The 13376-nt window shown below is 41.3% G+C and overlaps 1 protein-coding gene across 1 annotated transcript in view; it reads left to right on the top strand.

Moving 5' to 3' along the window:
• RYR3 (ryanodine receptor 3) overlaps positions 1–13376 on the top strand; it is a 506360-nt gene that overhangs the window by 438585 nt on the left and 54399 nt on the right. Inside the window, 3 exon segments of the mRNA XM_079126345.1 lie at positions 919–1159; positions 10874–10961; positions 11064–11156. Of these exon segments, the coding sequence (XP_078982471.1) occupies positions 919–1159; positions 10874–10961; positions 11064–11156 (422 nt within the window).

Raw genomic sequence — 13376 nt, 5'->3', positions numbered from 1 at the left:
CCTTATCTTTAAAATATACATTTGAATGTACATTACAGTGGCTCATGATGCTTATTCATTTTATTTAACTTTTTTTCTTTCTCTTATTTTCATCTTCAAAATATTCTATACCTGTGTCAAATCAATAGGATATAATAAAAAAATTCATTTTTAGCTCTAATCAGCAGTATTGCCTCCCTCCAGACCCAGAAAAGTCTTCAGGCAGTAGGAAGGCTGAGAACTGTGGTTGGTTTATTATGCTTTTAACAGAATTTTCTATAAAATATTCAAAAGTGTGTGTGTGTGTGTTATACATACATATATATACATACACACATATACATACATGCATGTTAATACACATTAATGTTGATTTTTAAAATATTTTAACTTTAAATTGGCACATAATAATTGTCCATATTATAGAGTATAGTATGTCATTTCAGTGCATGTATACAGTGTGTGATGATTACATCAAGGTCATTGACACATCCATCACCTCAATAGAAGACATGTATTTGGTGCCTAGACTTGGCTCAGCACAGTACTGGTTCTTATTAACTAAAGGCTTCCTTCTGGGACTTCAGGTATAGCTAGTGGCCCACCCCAACATGAACCCACTGTGAAATGATGCAAGCGAGTCGGTTAGGATGAGCAGGGAGAAGTGGCAGAGTGGCAGAGACTGTGCACACGTGAGTTGTGAGTGGCAGGGTCCCCAGAGCTAGGAGGAGCAGAGCAGGGTAGGACCTGCCTCTGTAGCAGCCCTGGTCTCTCCACCCTCCCAGTAGATTTATGAGAGGGAAGTCCTGAGAGCAAGGCTGGGGGAGGGAATGAGGCAAGCATGTCCTGCAGCAGTGGTTTCCCTGATTCTCTGATTCTCATCAACTGTCCATTATAGTAATACCTGAACTGAGGGGGTGGCTCTTGGTTTGTAAATAGTGTTCGCCCAGCCGATCATCAGCAAAGCCAGGCCTGACCTGCTGAGAAGCCACTTCATCCCAACTCTGGAGAAGCTGAAGAAGAAGGCAGTCAAGACGGTGCAGGAGGAGGAGCAGCTGAAAGCCGATGGCAAAGGGGACACGCAGGAGGCAGAGCTGCTCATCCTGGATGAGTTTGCAGTCCTCTGCAGGGACCTCTATGCCTTCTACCCCATGCTCATCCGCTATGTGGACAACAACAGGTATGGGGGAGACCTCTGGAAACCCACCTGCCTCTCTCCAGGGCAAATCTGGGCCACAGAATGGGAATAGGGTGGAAGATGGTGTTGGGTTGTGTTAATGATGAGATGCGAGGAGGTCACAGCTGCCACCACCAGTGGTTTTTGTTGCAGGACCTCTGGGCAGTGCTTTTCTTGACAGTGATTCTGTATGGATTGAGGCACACATCCTCACAGGCTGCCACAGCTGGTCAAATCAGGGTCACAGGGACCCACTTCTTCCCCTCTGCTGACACTCCCAAATTCATAGTCCAGTGTTACCTGATGGTGTGTCAGACACTATGGTAAGCATTGGTGGGTAGGAATGAACAAATCAGGTAAGCTCTCTGGCCTAGGGAGCTCTCCTTCTGAGAGTAGAGGAGCACAGACAACAAGCAAAATATATAAATGAATTATGGAGAGGAGGGTAAGGGGAATTAGGAATGCCATGGGAGGGTGCAGTGCCAGTTTTTTTTTTGTTTTGTTTTTTAAATAGTGTATCACTGAGAAAGCAACATTTGAGGGAAAATCTGAAAGAAGTGAATGTGGGAACCCTAAGTGTCTGGAGCAAGGGTGTCACAGGAAGAGGGACCAAGTGGTGCAAGTCCTAAGGAAGGAGCATGCTTGGGAGGCTCAAAGCAAGCCAGGGAGTCCAGGGCAGCTGGAACAAGGGGTGGGAGAGCAGTAGGGGATGCTGGGAAGGCAACATGTGGCCAAAGAGTGACGAGCCTTGGAAGCCACTGTGAGGACTCTGGCTTTTATTCTAGAGAGAGAAGGCAGTGAAGGTTTCCAGCAAATATGATGTGATCTGACTCTTGGAGCACTGTAGCAAAGGCAGGGACAAATAGGGAGAAGTGGAAGGTGAGCTGGGGGAGCTCACAGTGATCCAGTCAAGAACTTCTGGTGACCCCAAGGCAGAGATGAGCTGTGCTAGGGGCTGAGGCAGAAGGGAGGAATGAGGAGTGACTGCTTAATGAGCTTCATTTGGGGATAATGAACATGTTCTAGAACTAGAGAGTGATAGTAGTTGCACAACATTGTGAATGTACTAAATGTTTCCAATGGCAGATTTTATGTTGTATGTACTTTACCAGTTTTTTTTTTTTTTTTTTTAAGTTGATAGTGGTTAAAACCAGGGTGATAGCAGTAAAGGCAGACAAAAGTTGTCAGATTCTGAGTCTATTTTGAAGGCAGAGACCTTTGGATTTCCAGATTGGGAAAAAGGGAAAGTCATAGATGGTTCTAGAGAGTGTTAACCTGACCAAGTAGGAAAATAAAGTTTCCAGCAATTGAGTTGAAGAACATTGTGAGTACAAAAGATTTTTTTCTGTGTGTGGGTGTGTAGTTTTTGTTTGTTTGGTTGGTTTTTTTTGTTTTGTTTTGTTTTATTTGGCTTTTGAGGGAAAGATCAGGAGACCATTTTCAGACATGTTACATTTAGTTGACAATTCAATATAAAAATGAGAGTTGTGATGCCAGCCATGGTGGCATTTGGCTGTAATTCCAGCAACTCCAGAGTCTGAGGCAAGAGAACCACAAGTTTGAGGCTAGTTTCAGCAACTTAGACTGTCTGAAAATAAAAATTTAGAGAGGACTGGGGGTGTAGTTTGGTGGCAAACTGCCCCTGGGTTCAATCCCCAGTACCACCAAAACAAAAAGAAGAAGAAAGCAAGCAAGCTTTTCTTTTTGAGTAGTTAAATATATGAGCCCAGAGTTCGGTGGAGAGATCTGGGGTAGATACGTATTTTGGAAGTCATCACCTTTGATCATGCAGTCTTTAAGGACTATGAGACTGGCTGAGATAAATGTGAAGGATTGAAGGAGGGAGAGAAGCATTCCCAGGACTGAGCCCTTGTGCCTGCCCCACCCCCACAACACTGAGTTCAGGCAGAAAAAGAGGAACCAGCAAATAATACTATAAGAGAGAGCAATCAAGAGGACAGGAGGACAAACAATAGAATATAGTATCCCAGGGACCAGCTACAGAAAGGGATTCTAGGAGTAATGAATAAACCCATACTTCAAATGTTGCTGGTAATAAGAACTGAGACTAGAGTATTGGATCACTTAAGAGAAATAAGCAGGCAAGGCATCCGCCTTCCATGGTCCCTCCACAACAACAGGCAGAAAAGCTGCTGGTGGAGATGTGTATACATCCACCTATCCAGATAGATAGATAGATAGATAGATAGATAGATAGATAGATAGATAGATAGATAGATAGATAGATAGACAGACAGATAGACACACATACATACATACAAACATATGCACGTACATACATAGCTTGCTTGCTTTAGATAGGGTCTGTGGGGGTCCTTTTCTGACTGCTTCCATTTTTCTCAGTGAAGTAGGAAGCAAGATCATCAGCTGGGAGTGAAGTTAGGAGAAAGCAGTTGCCAGGGAGAGTGGAAGAGTAGATGAACCAGAGAAATGCAATGTGATTATCAGGCAGCATGAAGGGCCCTGCTGAGATCTGCGTCATGAATTTAAAGTGAGACCCTTCAGCAGGTGGTCATCTTCTCTAGCCAAGTTCAGCGGCAGCATAAAGGCCCAGAGTAGAAAGAGAGTTGTATTTAACAAGAGTAGGGATTTTGCAAAGTGAATATGACAAAAATGGGTTAGGGAGTTGAGGGTGTACGTAGGAGGGTAATTATAAAGATTGACCTTGTTTTTTTCTTATTGACATGTATGAATTGTACATATTAATGACATTCAGCATGGTATCTCAACATATGCATTCAGTGTGCACTGATCAGATGCAACCTCTTTATCCTTTTCCCCCTCCCCATCCTTTCCAACCTCTGCTAATCAATATTCTCTATTAATAACCATGGAGTTTAAGCTGGATGAGGAGGACATAAGAAGCTAATGTCCTTGAACAGGCAAAGGATCAAAAAATTGTGGGTGCCAGTAGTGTCAAAGAATTGTTGGAGTGTGGGCACAGACAGAAGGTGGTGATCAAAGAGTGAAATGCATGAAAGTGTGGTTACGGGGGTGGGAGGTTAGTTATTGATAATGACCATGTGGTTGATATGAGGCACGTGAAGGACAGCATCTTTAGAGAAGAAAACAATACCCTGAAAGCCATGGTGCTGGGAGATCATGAACACACACAATTCTCATATAATGAGAATTAAGACTGGTGACATATTGGAAGAAATTTCAATGAACCTGGAGCTAAAAGCAGGGATAATGACGAAGAATGACTGGGATTAGTGAAAAACTTTGCATAGCCCTGATGAGATTCAAAACTGGGAGACACTATGGTGCATGTCTCTGTCCTAACATCATGGGTATCATTTAGAAAGGAGGGGGGAATATGTATGTGTGTGTGCATACATGCATACATGCACACACATATATAATTTATATTAAATATATATATATATATATATATAAATAATGAACTTACCAAAACCCGCTTCTCCCTTCTCTTAAAACCTATTCCCCAACTTGAGTGCTTCTAGATGGTTACCCAAAACTGCCCTCTCTCCCTGCACCTCCAGCTCACACTGGCTCCATGTACCCCTCCTTTTCTCCCATTGGTCACTTTCCTGGAATTATGGTCAGATGCTCAATCTGGACAGGGCTGCATGTCCCAGCTCATCAGCATCACTCCTGTTCCACAGAACTTCAAAGATTGAAGGACTCCAGTGTTATAATTAAGCAAGTTATTTCAAGTATTGCCAGACATTTTCTGTATAATTCACTCTTTTCCACAACCTCAAGATTGGTGTATGAAATTTAATTGAGCCATTTTGAATAATTATTATGAATAATTATTTCAGATATATGAAGGCTTGCAAGACTGTAAAATTATAAACTTATAGCATGAGCACATACATTTTTATCAAGTCTTAGGATATGAAATTAAAAACCCTTATCCTTTGATGTTTGCTTGTTTGTCTGTTTTCCTGAAACCAAATGTGTAGCAGTTTTTCCATGGTGGTTCTCCATTTCTTCACTACCAGCTGGATGTCCATCAATCTAAATTAAATCTGACACTAATCCCCCCAAATTAGAGCAGACCCTACAGTTCAAAGGTTCAACCCCATAAGACCATCATCCCACTTCAGGTACCAGCCAAAAATGGGGTACTGAGGCTACCCAAATTTCTTGGTTAAGTATAAATTCAGGTCTCCCCTGGCCCCCTTCTCACAATGACTCATAAAATTAAGGAAAGCACTTTACTATGATTACTGGTTTATTAGAAAGAATACAACTTGGGACCATCCAAATGGAAGAGACGCACCGGGAAATGTATGGATATGGGGGAGCACAGAGTTTCTCTGCCTTCCCCACATGCATCACCTCCCAGCACATCAACCTGTTCTCCAACTTCGAAGCTCCCTAAATCTCATCACATATGACTTTTGTTATTGTTGTTGTTGTTTAGGTTTGTTTTGCGCAGTGCAGTGCAGTGCAGGGAATTGAACCTAGGGTCTTACACATGCTAGCAAGCTCTTTACCACTGTGTTACATCCCCAGCCCTCATTACTGAAGAACATTTATAAGTTTCTTTATATAGGCATGATTATTGACCATTGGTGAATGCAATTGAACTCAGTCTCAAGCCAGCCTCCCAACTCTTCCCAGAGAGAAAGCTGGAAGTTCCAACCCTCTCATTAGAAAGTTCTAGTTTTTGTGGTGACCAATCCCCAGCCTGAAGTTATCTAGCCCCTCAACCACAGGTCATTGGTCATCTCATTAGCATAAAGCCCAGGTTTGATCAAAGGGGCTCCTTAGGAAAAATAAGACGCTATTATTCTGTCATATTCTGTCATTACTCAGGACATTCCAAGAGTTTTAGAAGCTCTGTGCCAGGAACCAGGCAAAAAAAAAAAAAAAAAAAAAAAAAAAAAAATATATATATATATATACACACACACACACACACACACCCTCTTTAAGTTTAAAGGTCTAAAATATAAATTTGGGAATGCTTAATTTTAAGATATCCATTATATAGACATTGAAAGGATGCAGGACTGTTTGGGAGAACTTTATTGACTTTTCGAGTTGTATCCCATTCTGCATGGGAAAGAGATAGGTCTGGTTAAACTTATTTCATAAGACAAATTGTACTTACTTAAAATAATTTGAGGTTATTTATATCTAGTATATTCAAAATAAACACTTTATACTCACATACTTTCTCTCCCCCTCATTCATATATATACATAAATATATGTGTGTGCATTTATATGTATATATATATTCTCCCCCTTACATATCTATAGGAATTCACACTCACTTTCACAAAAGAAACACTGCTTTGAGGGTCAATGTTTTGGTCATTTCTGGTAACATAATTATGTTAGCAGTTTAAAGAAGAAATTGGATAAGATTTGAGGTGAAAACAGAAATAAAAGTGGAGTAAGTTTGCTCCTGAAATAGCTCTTTAATTGGATTTGTCGCTATTGACAATCAAGACAGAGTATGTTCTGCTTGCAGGGTGTTTGACAGCTGCTAAAAATGGCAATGTCAGAGAGTCTTTGAGATCATCATTAATTCATTCATCCCCTGCTCATCTCTGAGTATAACAGCCACACGAGTGCTGCTTAGAAATCCCTTTACCTCCTTCAAGTCCTTTGTCCAAAAAAATTAGTTGACTTGGAATGATGGAATTGTAACGTTGGCAGGAATAGTAGAGTTACCTTGTATTACCTCTAGCTGGATGGATAGCATCCCTTCCTTTTCTTAGCAGAGGATTTCCATGGCTAATGGAGGGAAATAGAAGACAGAAGACAACCTTGGTCTGCATGCAGTCCCATTCCAGGTTTAAATAGTCCAAGCCATCTCGAGTTCAAATCTGTAACTTCTACCCTTTGGCTCTAACTTTGCTTGTTAAAGCCACACAAAATTCAGCTTTCTGTGGCAGCTCTTTAAATACTGAAGAGAGTTTCTGGTCCTTTCCTCCCCACCCCTGGTTTTCCTTCCCATACCAAACCTTTGTACTTCCGTAGCCCTGTCTGACAGTGTCTGAAGTTTCTTTGGTATCTGCAGCACTCCTCTTAAGAGAAGCTTTCATTGGTCAGTGGTCAGCCTGACTCTGACTAGACATGAGCAGGAACTCTAGTCATGGTGGAAGGAGAGCAGGGAAATCAGCTCTCCATCTTGTTCTACCAGAGATGCAAGTCAAAGCAGATTAATCAAGTCTCTTTGTAAGAACAGCAGCGTTCTACCCTCCTTTCCTGGAATCAGAAATATTCAAAACCTAGAGATGAACTCTAGTGTGATTTTTTTTTTTTTTTGAAGAAACACCCTCCTACCCCCAAGCTGTCAAAGGGAATCAAAGCAGGAAGAGGTTTTGAAACAAGTCAGAGAAAAGCTCTGAGCTTCAAGTCAGTCAACCTGACCCAAGATTGCAGGAACGTTGCTTTGCTTTCTTTCAACAGTTGTTAACTTGTCTTTTTGAAAATGCAAGTCTGAGTCCCTTTACTCTTGTCATCACCCAAGATTTGATTCTTAATGCTTGTTTGTTCTGTTAAAGTGCTCAGTTCTCTCTCAACTACTTTGGTTGTTTCTACCACCACCTGTTTCACAGATTCCTAGGTCATTACCTCTAAAACCAGATTTCTTCTCCACCAACAGCCTTGCATATTCCAAGGCTGCGAGTAGTACACATGGTAAGAGAGAACCATAGAGTATCTCCAAAAGGATCAAGTGCCTGGATTTGACATAAATGGTGAATCTTCTGGAAGACTGGGAACAGAGCAGAGAGGAGCTTCCTTTGGGGCAGACTGGGCCTGAACAAGAGGAGAGGTGGGGTCGGGATCTTCTGTTCTGTAAATAGCATCTTGGGCTGGCTTGAGAGCCAGGTGCAGAGGATTTGTGTGCCTGGTGGAGAACATTTAATGAAATGCTCTTCACACTCACCACTCTGGACTTGAAAGAATGCTTCACTAGAAATAAAGAAAAGAAGAAGACTGGGTGAAAATAAAATGTTTTCAGTTGAAACTGAATTTCCCCACAGAGGCAAAGAAGACAATATCCTCCTCTTTCTCCCACCAGGAAACATTACCTAAACTTTTATTCTGAGATTTCTTGCTTCCTGATCCTCCTGTACCTTTCCTTGGCAGGATAGGATATGACCCTCACCTCTTCTCACTAGGCATAATACAGACCTACAAAGCTCATTTAAACCAAAACACCAAAGAATGAACAGCTGGCACTTCTGATAAAACTAGACACTTGACCCTGAAAGAGCACTGCTGAAAAATCAGTGTGGAAGAAATCAAAGAGCATTATCAATCTCAAGCCTCAAGTCTGAATTGAATTTGACTGCTAGTACTGGAGGTGTGACTCTAGTGGCTTAAATAGATGAGTTTAATCTCACATATAAAAAAAATTCCAAACATAGCCATTTGAAGGCCAATGGGGTTACTCCTCATCAGAGAGCCTCACTCTATGGTCTCTACATCCTTAACATGGGCTTCCATCTCCAAAGTTATGATATAATATGCCAATTAGAGCTCCACCCATATTTTCATCCCAAAGTATGAAAGCAATAGGGAAGAGGCAGAGACACCTTCCACTATCTGATCCCTTTTTAGAGATTTTCCAGGAGGGTCACTGGACAACTACCACTTTCATCTCATTGATCAAAGCTTACTTACCTGGTTATCTCTCAAGGGAGGATGAGTAAGTGATCTTTAGAAGTAAGTCTTTTCCTTTCTTCCCTAACCTGGTGCTGTCTGTGAATGGGCAGGAGATGTGAACTCCCCAGGCAATTCAGTTTGTCCCCAGGGTTTCAGGAAGGGAACTGAGTTTTATGGTGTTTTGCTTTTTGGTAATGGGGACTGAACCCAGGGCATGCTCAGCAAGTGCTCTACCACCAACCTATATCCCTATGCCCCTCCCCCCACTTTTTAAAAAATTTTGTTTGACACAGTGTCTCCCTAAGTTACCCAGCCTTGCCTCAAACTTGCAATCCTCCTGTCTAAGCCTCCCAAGAAGCTAGGAGGTTCTTGATAGCTGTTACCCTGAATGGGACAAGAGGCATCAGGTTCTTCATATCATTTGTGAGAGTCAAACATTTATTTTACCTAAGAAAAACAATAAACAATTTAACCCCTGTGACAGTGTGATATGGTGATATAATAATAAATGTGTTTGGTCTTCATCCCTAAAACCTAAAACTCTTAGATTTTTCTGAGTGATTAGATTTTCTTTCATCATTCAAAATAAGCCTCTTTCAACCATACCTGAGTTTATGGTAATATGTGACTCTAGTAGGGTGAGGTCTGGTTACTAGAGACATTAACCATGTGATTAGATGACTGGAACTTTTAGCTCCATCAGTGTCCCCGACCTCCAGGGAGGAGAAAGGCGCTAGAGTTTGAGTTAACAGAGACAAGTGATATGACCTATCATACCAGTAATGGAGCCTCCATGAAAATGGATCTGTGAGGCTTGGAAACATTCTGTGTGGTGGAATTCATGGAGATTCCGAAGGGTGGTGAATTTGGAGGGGGCTTGGAAACTCCTTACTCCTTCCCTACACCTTGCCCTATGCATCTCTTCCATTTGGCTATTCCTAAATTGCATCTTTTATAATGAACTAGAAATAGTAAAGTGATTTCTTGAGTTCTGTGAGCTGTTCTTGCAAATTACTGAACCTAAAGAGGAAGCCATCAGAACCCCTGATTCACAGCCAGTTGATCAACCTGAGCCTTGGGACTAGCATTTGAAGTTGGAGCAGTTTTGTCGGACTGAGACTTTAACCTGTGGTGTCTGTGATAACTCCAAGTAGTAAATGTCATCATTGAATGGTAAGATGCCTAGTTGGCATCTGATCATTGGAAAATTGCTTAATATGGTGGGGGAAACACATACTTGGTGTGAGAAATGTTATGGAGAGAAGTACTGTTTTCCCTTTGAGCTACTCTCTGCAGATATTTGGAAATGGCAACTCACCCAGCCCTTTAGTAGTATAATTTAATTCAAATACAAAAGGTACTTAGGGGTAAGGAAACTTTTAGAAAACAACTGAATTCTACTCAATTTAGCCTTCTTGTAATTGCTAAAATATCACAATAATAATTGTGATATATCTTAATAAGCCTAGTTTAAAAAAAAAAAAAGTGACTATCTATAGGGAATCTCCAAATCATTTTGGATGTCACGGGAGATATTTGGTCTCTGCTCAGATACTTCAAATGATGGTGAAAAACATTATGTTACATATTTCTTTCCTAAAACTGATTTGAAAGGAAATGGGATAGGACTTGTTTACAGTGCTCAGAATTTCAGAATCTTGACAATGACAAATGTCAAGGACAAGATAAGACATCATAGTGACCAAGACTTTCCTGGGCTTGCCATCCTTATATATTAAGAGTTCTGTCCCCAAACTTAGAGCTTAACTTAATCCTTTCATTCATTTACAAAAGAAATGAAACCTACATGTGACAATTTTGGGAAATGTTGATTTCTGACATCTGTTTGCTAAGATAATTTTTGAATCCTTTGGTGAAAACAGAAATGATAATTGTAGGTCCTTCAAAAACGTCTACCCCATTTAACCTGCATCTAAGTGTGTAAGGAACACATTGACATTATTCTCCCTGATTATCATCTTTATTTGAGAATGCAGTTATCTCTGGGTAAGTGTCTGCTGGTGCAACTTTAAGAGTGTGACTACTGTAATCCTTACTGAATTTCATAAACCTGTTCATTTACTTTTCAACCCAGATCTAACTGGCTCAAAAGCCCCGATGCTGATTCTGACCAGCTCTTCCGCATGGTGGCAGAGGTCTTCATCCTGTGGTGTAAATCTCACGTAAGGACACCTTTGGGTCCTGGATTTAGGATGGTTGTGAAAGGTTGTGAAAGCTAGAAAGGCTTTCTTGTAATGTTTGCTTTTTTATTTCCTGCCATTTAGAACTTCAAGAGGGAAGAGCAAAATTTTGTGATTCAGAATGAAATTAATAATTTGGCATTTTTAACTGGAGACAGCAAAAGCAAGATGTCAAAAGTAAGTCCTTAGAAGTCAATTCCAAAGACTCATCAACCTTGACTTCAGCCATGACTTGGATCTATTTTGTATTTTGTGGGTCTTAGTGCTGTACTTCATTTAGGTCAAACTAGGCAACCAGCAGTCTCAGGTGTTGTTCTTTGAGAATGAGCCACGGAAGAACCTGCTCTTCAGTTAGCATGGTCATCACATTTTATGAATAAATAGCTGCTTGTATGTCAGAAAGTTTAAGTTTCCAGACTTGCGTAAGGCATTCGAGAGGTCTCCAAAACAAACCTGCTGTTAGCAGTTTTAAAATAGAACTACTTCCTGTGTGGCGAAGCTACAAAAACACAAGATTCGAGCCACCTATTGATTAGCTAAGAGTGAATTACCTTGCTTGGACGATTTCAATAGCAGGTGCTCTTACACTGTACTTGTTTTCCTCCTCTCTGGAACATCCTACCTTATTTTATTTCAGATACATTGACCCCTTAATGCCTTCTATTTATTTTCCATGACAGTTGCATTCAGAAAGCCAAACATTTGTTCACCTCCCTGCAGGAAATGTTTGAAAGAGGACATAATGAGATACCTGTCTTTAAAAAAAAAAAAAATCAAAACGAGTAAGCTGTAAAGAGGAGCATAACTGGGGTACAGGAGGAGGAAATTATCTGCCAGGCCCTCCTGAGCCAGCTCGAGGCTTGGTTACTTCGATTGTAGAGAATTCTCACACACTCCTTCAGGTGTCCATACAAGAGCAAAGCCTCCTTAAATGGGATGTGTTGTTACCAGCTGCTTACCCCTGACTCTGTCTCCCTGAGAAATGTGCTTCCATGAAGGCTGGCTGTGTATGCCAAGTGTAAGTGACCTATCACATCTGAGATGCACATCTCTCTCATTGGTGGTGGAGTGCTGCCTTTGAGATTCAGGAAGGTGGTTTGTGCATGGGGACCCCTCTGAAGTGAAAGTCAGTTCGGGAAAGATGAGTGTCATTGATTTACAGGGGAGACCTTGGCTGTCTTTCCAAGATGGAGGATCTGTGTTTGCCGGGTTGCAGAGAAGGGACTGGTATGACACTAGAAATTGAAAATCTCAGACCCTGGAGCTTCACCAAGGGTAGAGCCAACTCGGTCAGATATAGCCACTCTGACCTTCCTGCCTCATCAACTTTTAGCTATGTTAGCACTAACACTTCTTCAGCATCTAAAAATTGACTATTGGAGTTTAGGACTAACTCTCAAGTATGCACTAGAATACACTTTTAATATATACACTGCTAAATAAAGTTTTATAAGCAAAATTATGCACATACAAAGCTGAGGAATCTTCACTGCAAAGGCTTAGAGTGGATCCTTTTGTGCTTAACATAATTTCTATTTTCCAAAATTCATTTTGCACTCACCTTTTGGTAAACACATCAGCTCCTGTGAGGTGCATAAGAATGGAATTCTCAGGCTCTAGCTCCCCAAGACATCTAGCTTATCTAAGGTTACCTCCACAGGGTCTTTTTACAGCCATCACAGCCTCTCCTTTAATCCTATCTTCCTACAGAGAGTCAGTTGATCTCAGGCAGATCCCATGCCATCTTCAGCTTAGGGAGCTCCATGGACTCCTGGGCTGAACCAGTTAGCATCCATTGTGATTGGCAGGGGTTGGCAGCAAAGCGATGGAAATCACTCTGATAACAGGATTTGGATCTCAGATGAGCAGAAATGGCAAAGAGATCTCAACATTCTGGTGATGAAAGATACTCAGGGTCCTTGGGTTTACATTTGGAAAGAAATGAATTGACAGAAAAATGACATTTCACACCTCACCTGCTAACAAACTAACCTGACATTTTGTTCATTCACATCATGAGTGGGGAAGGGGCATGTTCTTTTCACCAGAGGATAGTCATGTCCAGAATCTGTTGGTAAAGTTGGGCCTCGGGAGCAAGCTGTTTCATTTCATTTAACTTTATGTTGTATGCCAGTTATTTCTGAGTCAATTGGGATGGGGTCAAAGTTATAGTGTAATTGAACTGCAGGCCCTCTGTTCATAGATGAATAACATTTGCCCTGCTTCTCAGGGTAACAAGTGTTCATACTGTTCCTGATGCCTCAGCTCAGACACAGAGCATAGTAGTAAATAGACTGGGAACTTAAAGGAAACCAGGTCCTACCTTTGGCCCCACTGCTGGTCACAGCTATAACCTTGTACCATTTATTTAATTCCTCTGGGCCCCAGTTTGCCAGT

The sequence above is a fragment of the Sciurus vulgaris genome, assembly GCF_902686455.1.
Source record: "Sciurus vulgaris genome assembly, chromosome: 2".
In the NCBI taxonomy this organism is placed as follows: Eukaryota; Metazoa; Chordata; class Mammalia; order Rodentia; family Sciuridae; genus Sciurus; species Sciurus vulgaris.
This window is presented reverse-complemented; position numbering and strand designations above follow the sequence as displayed.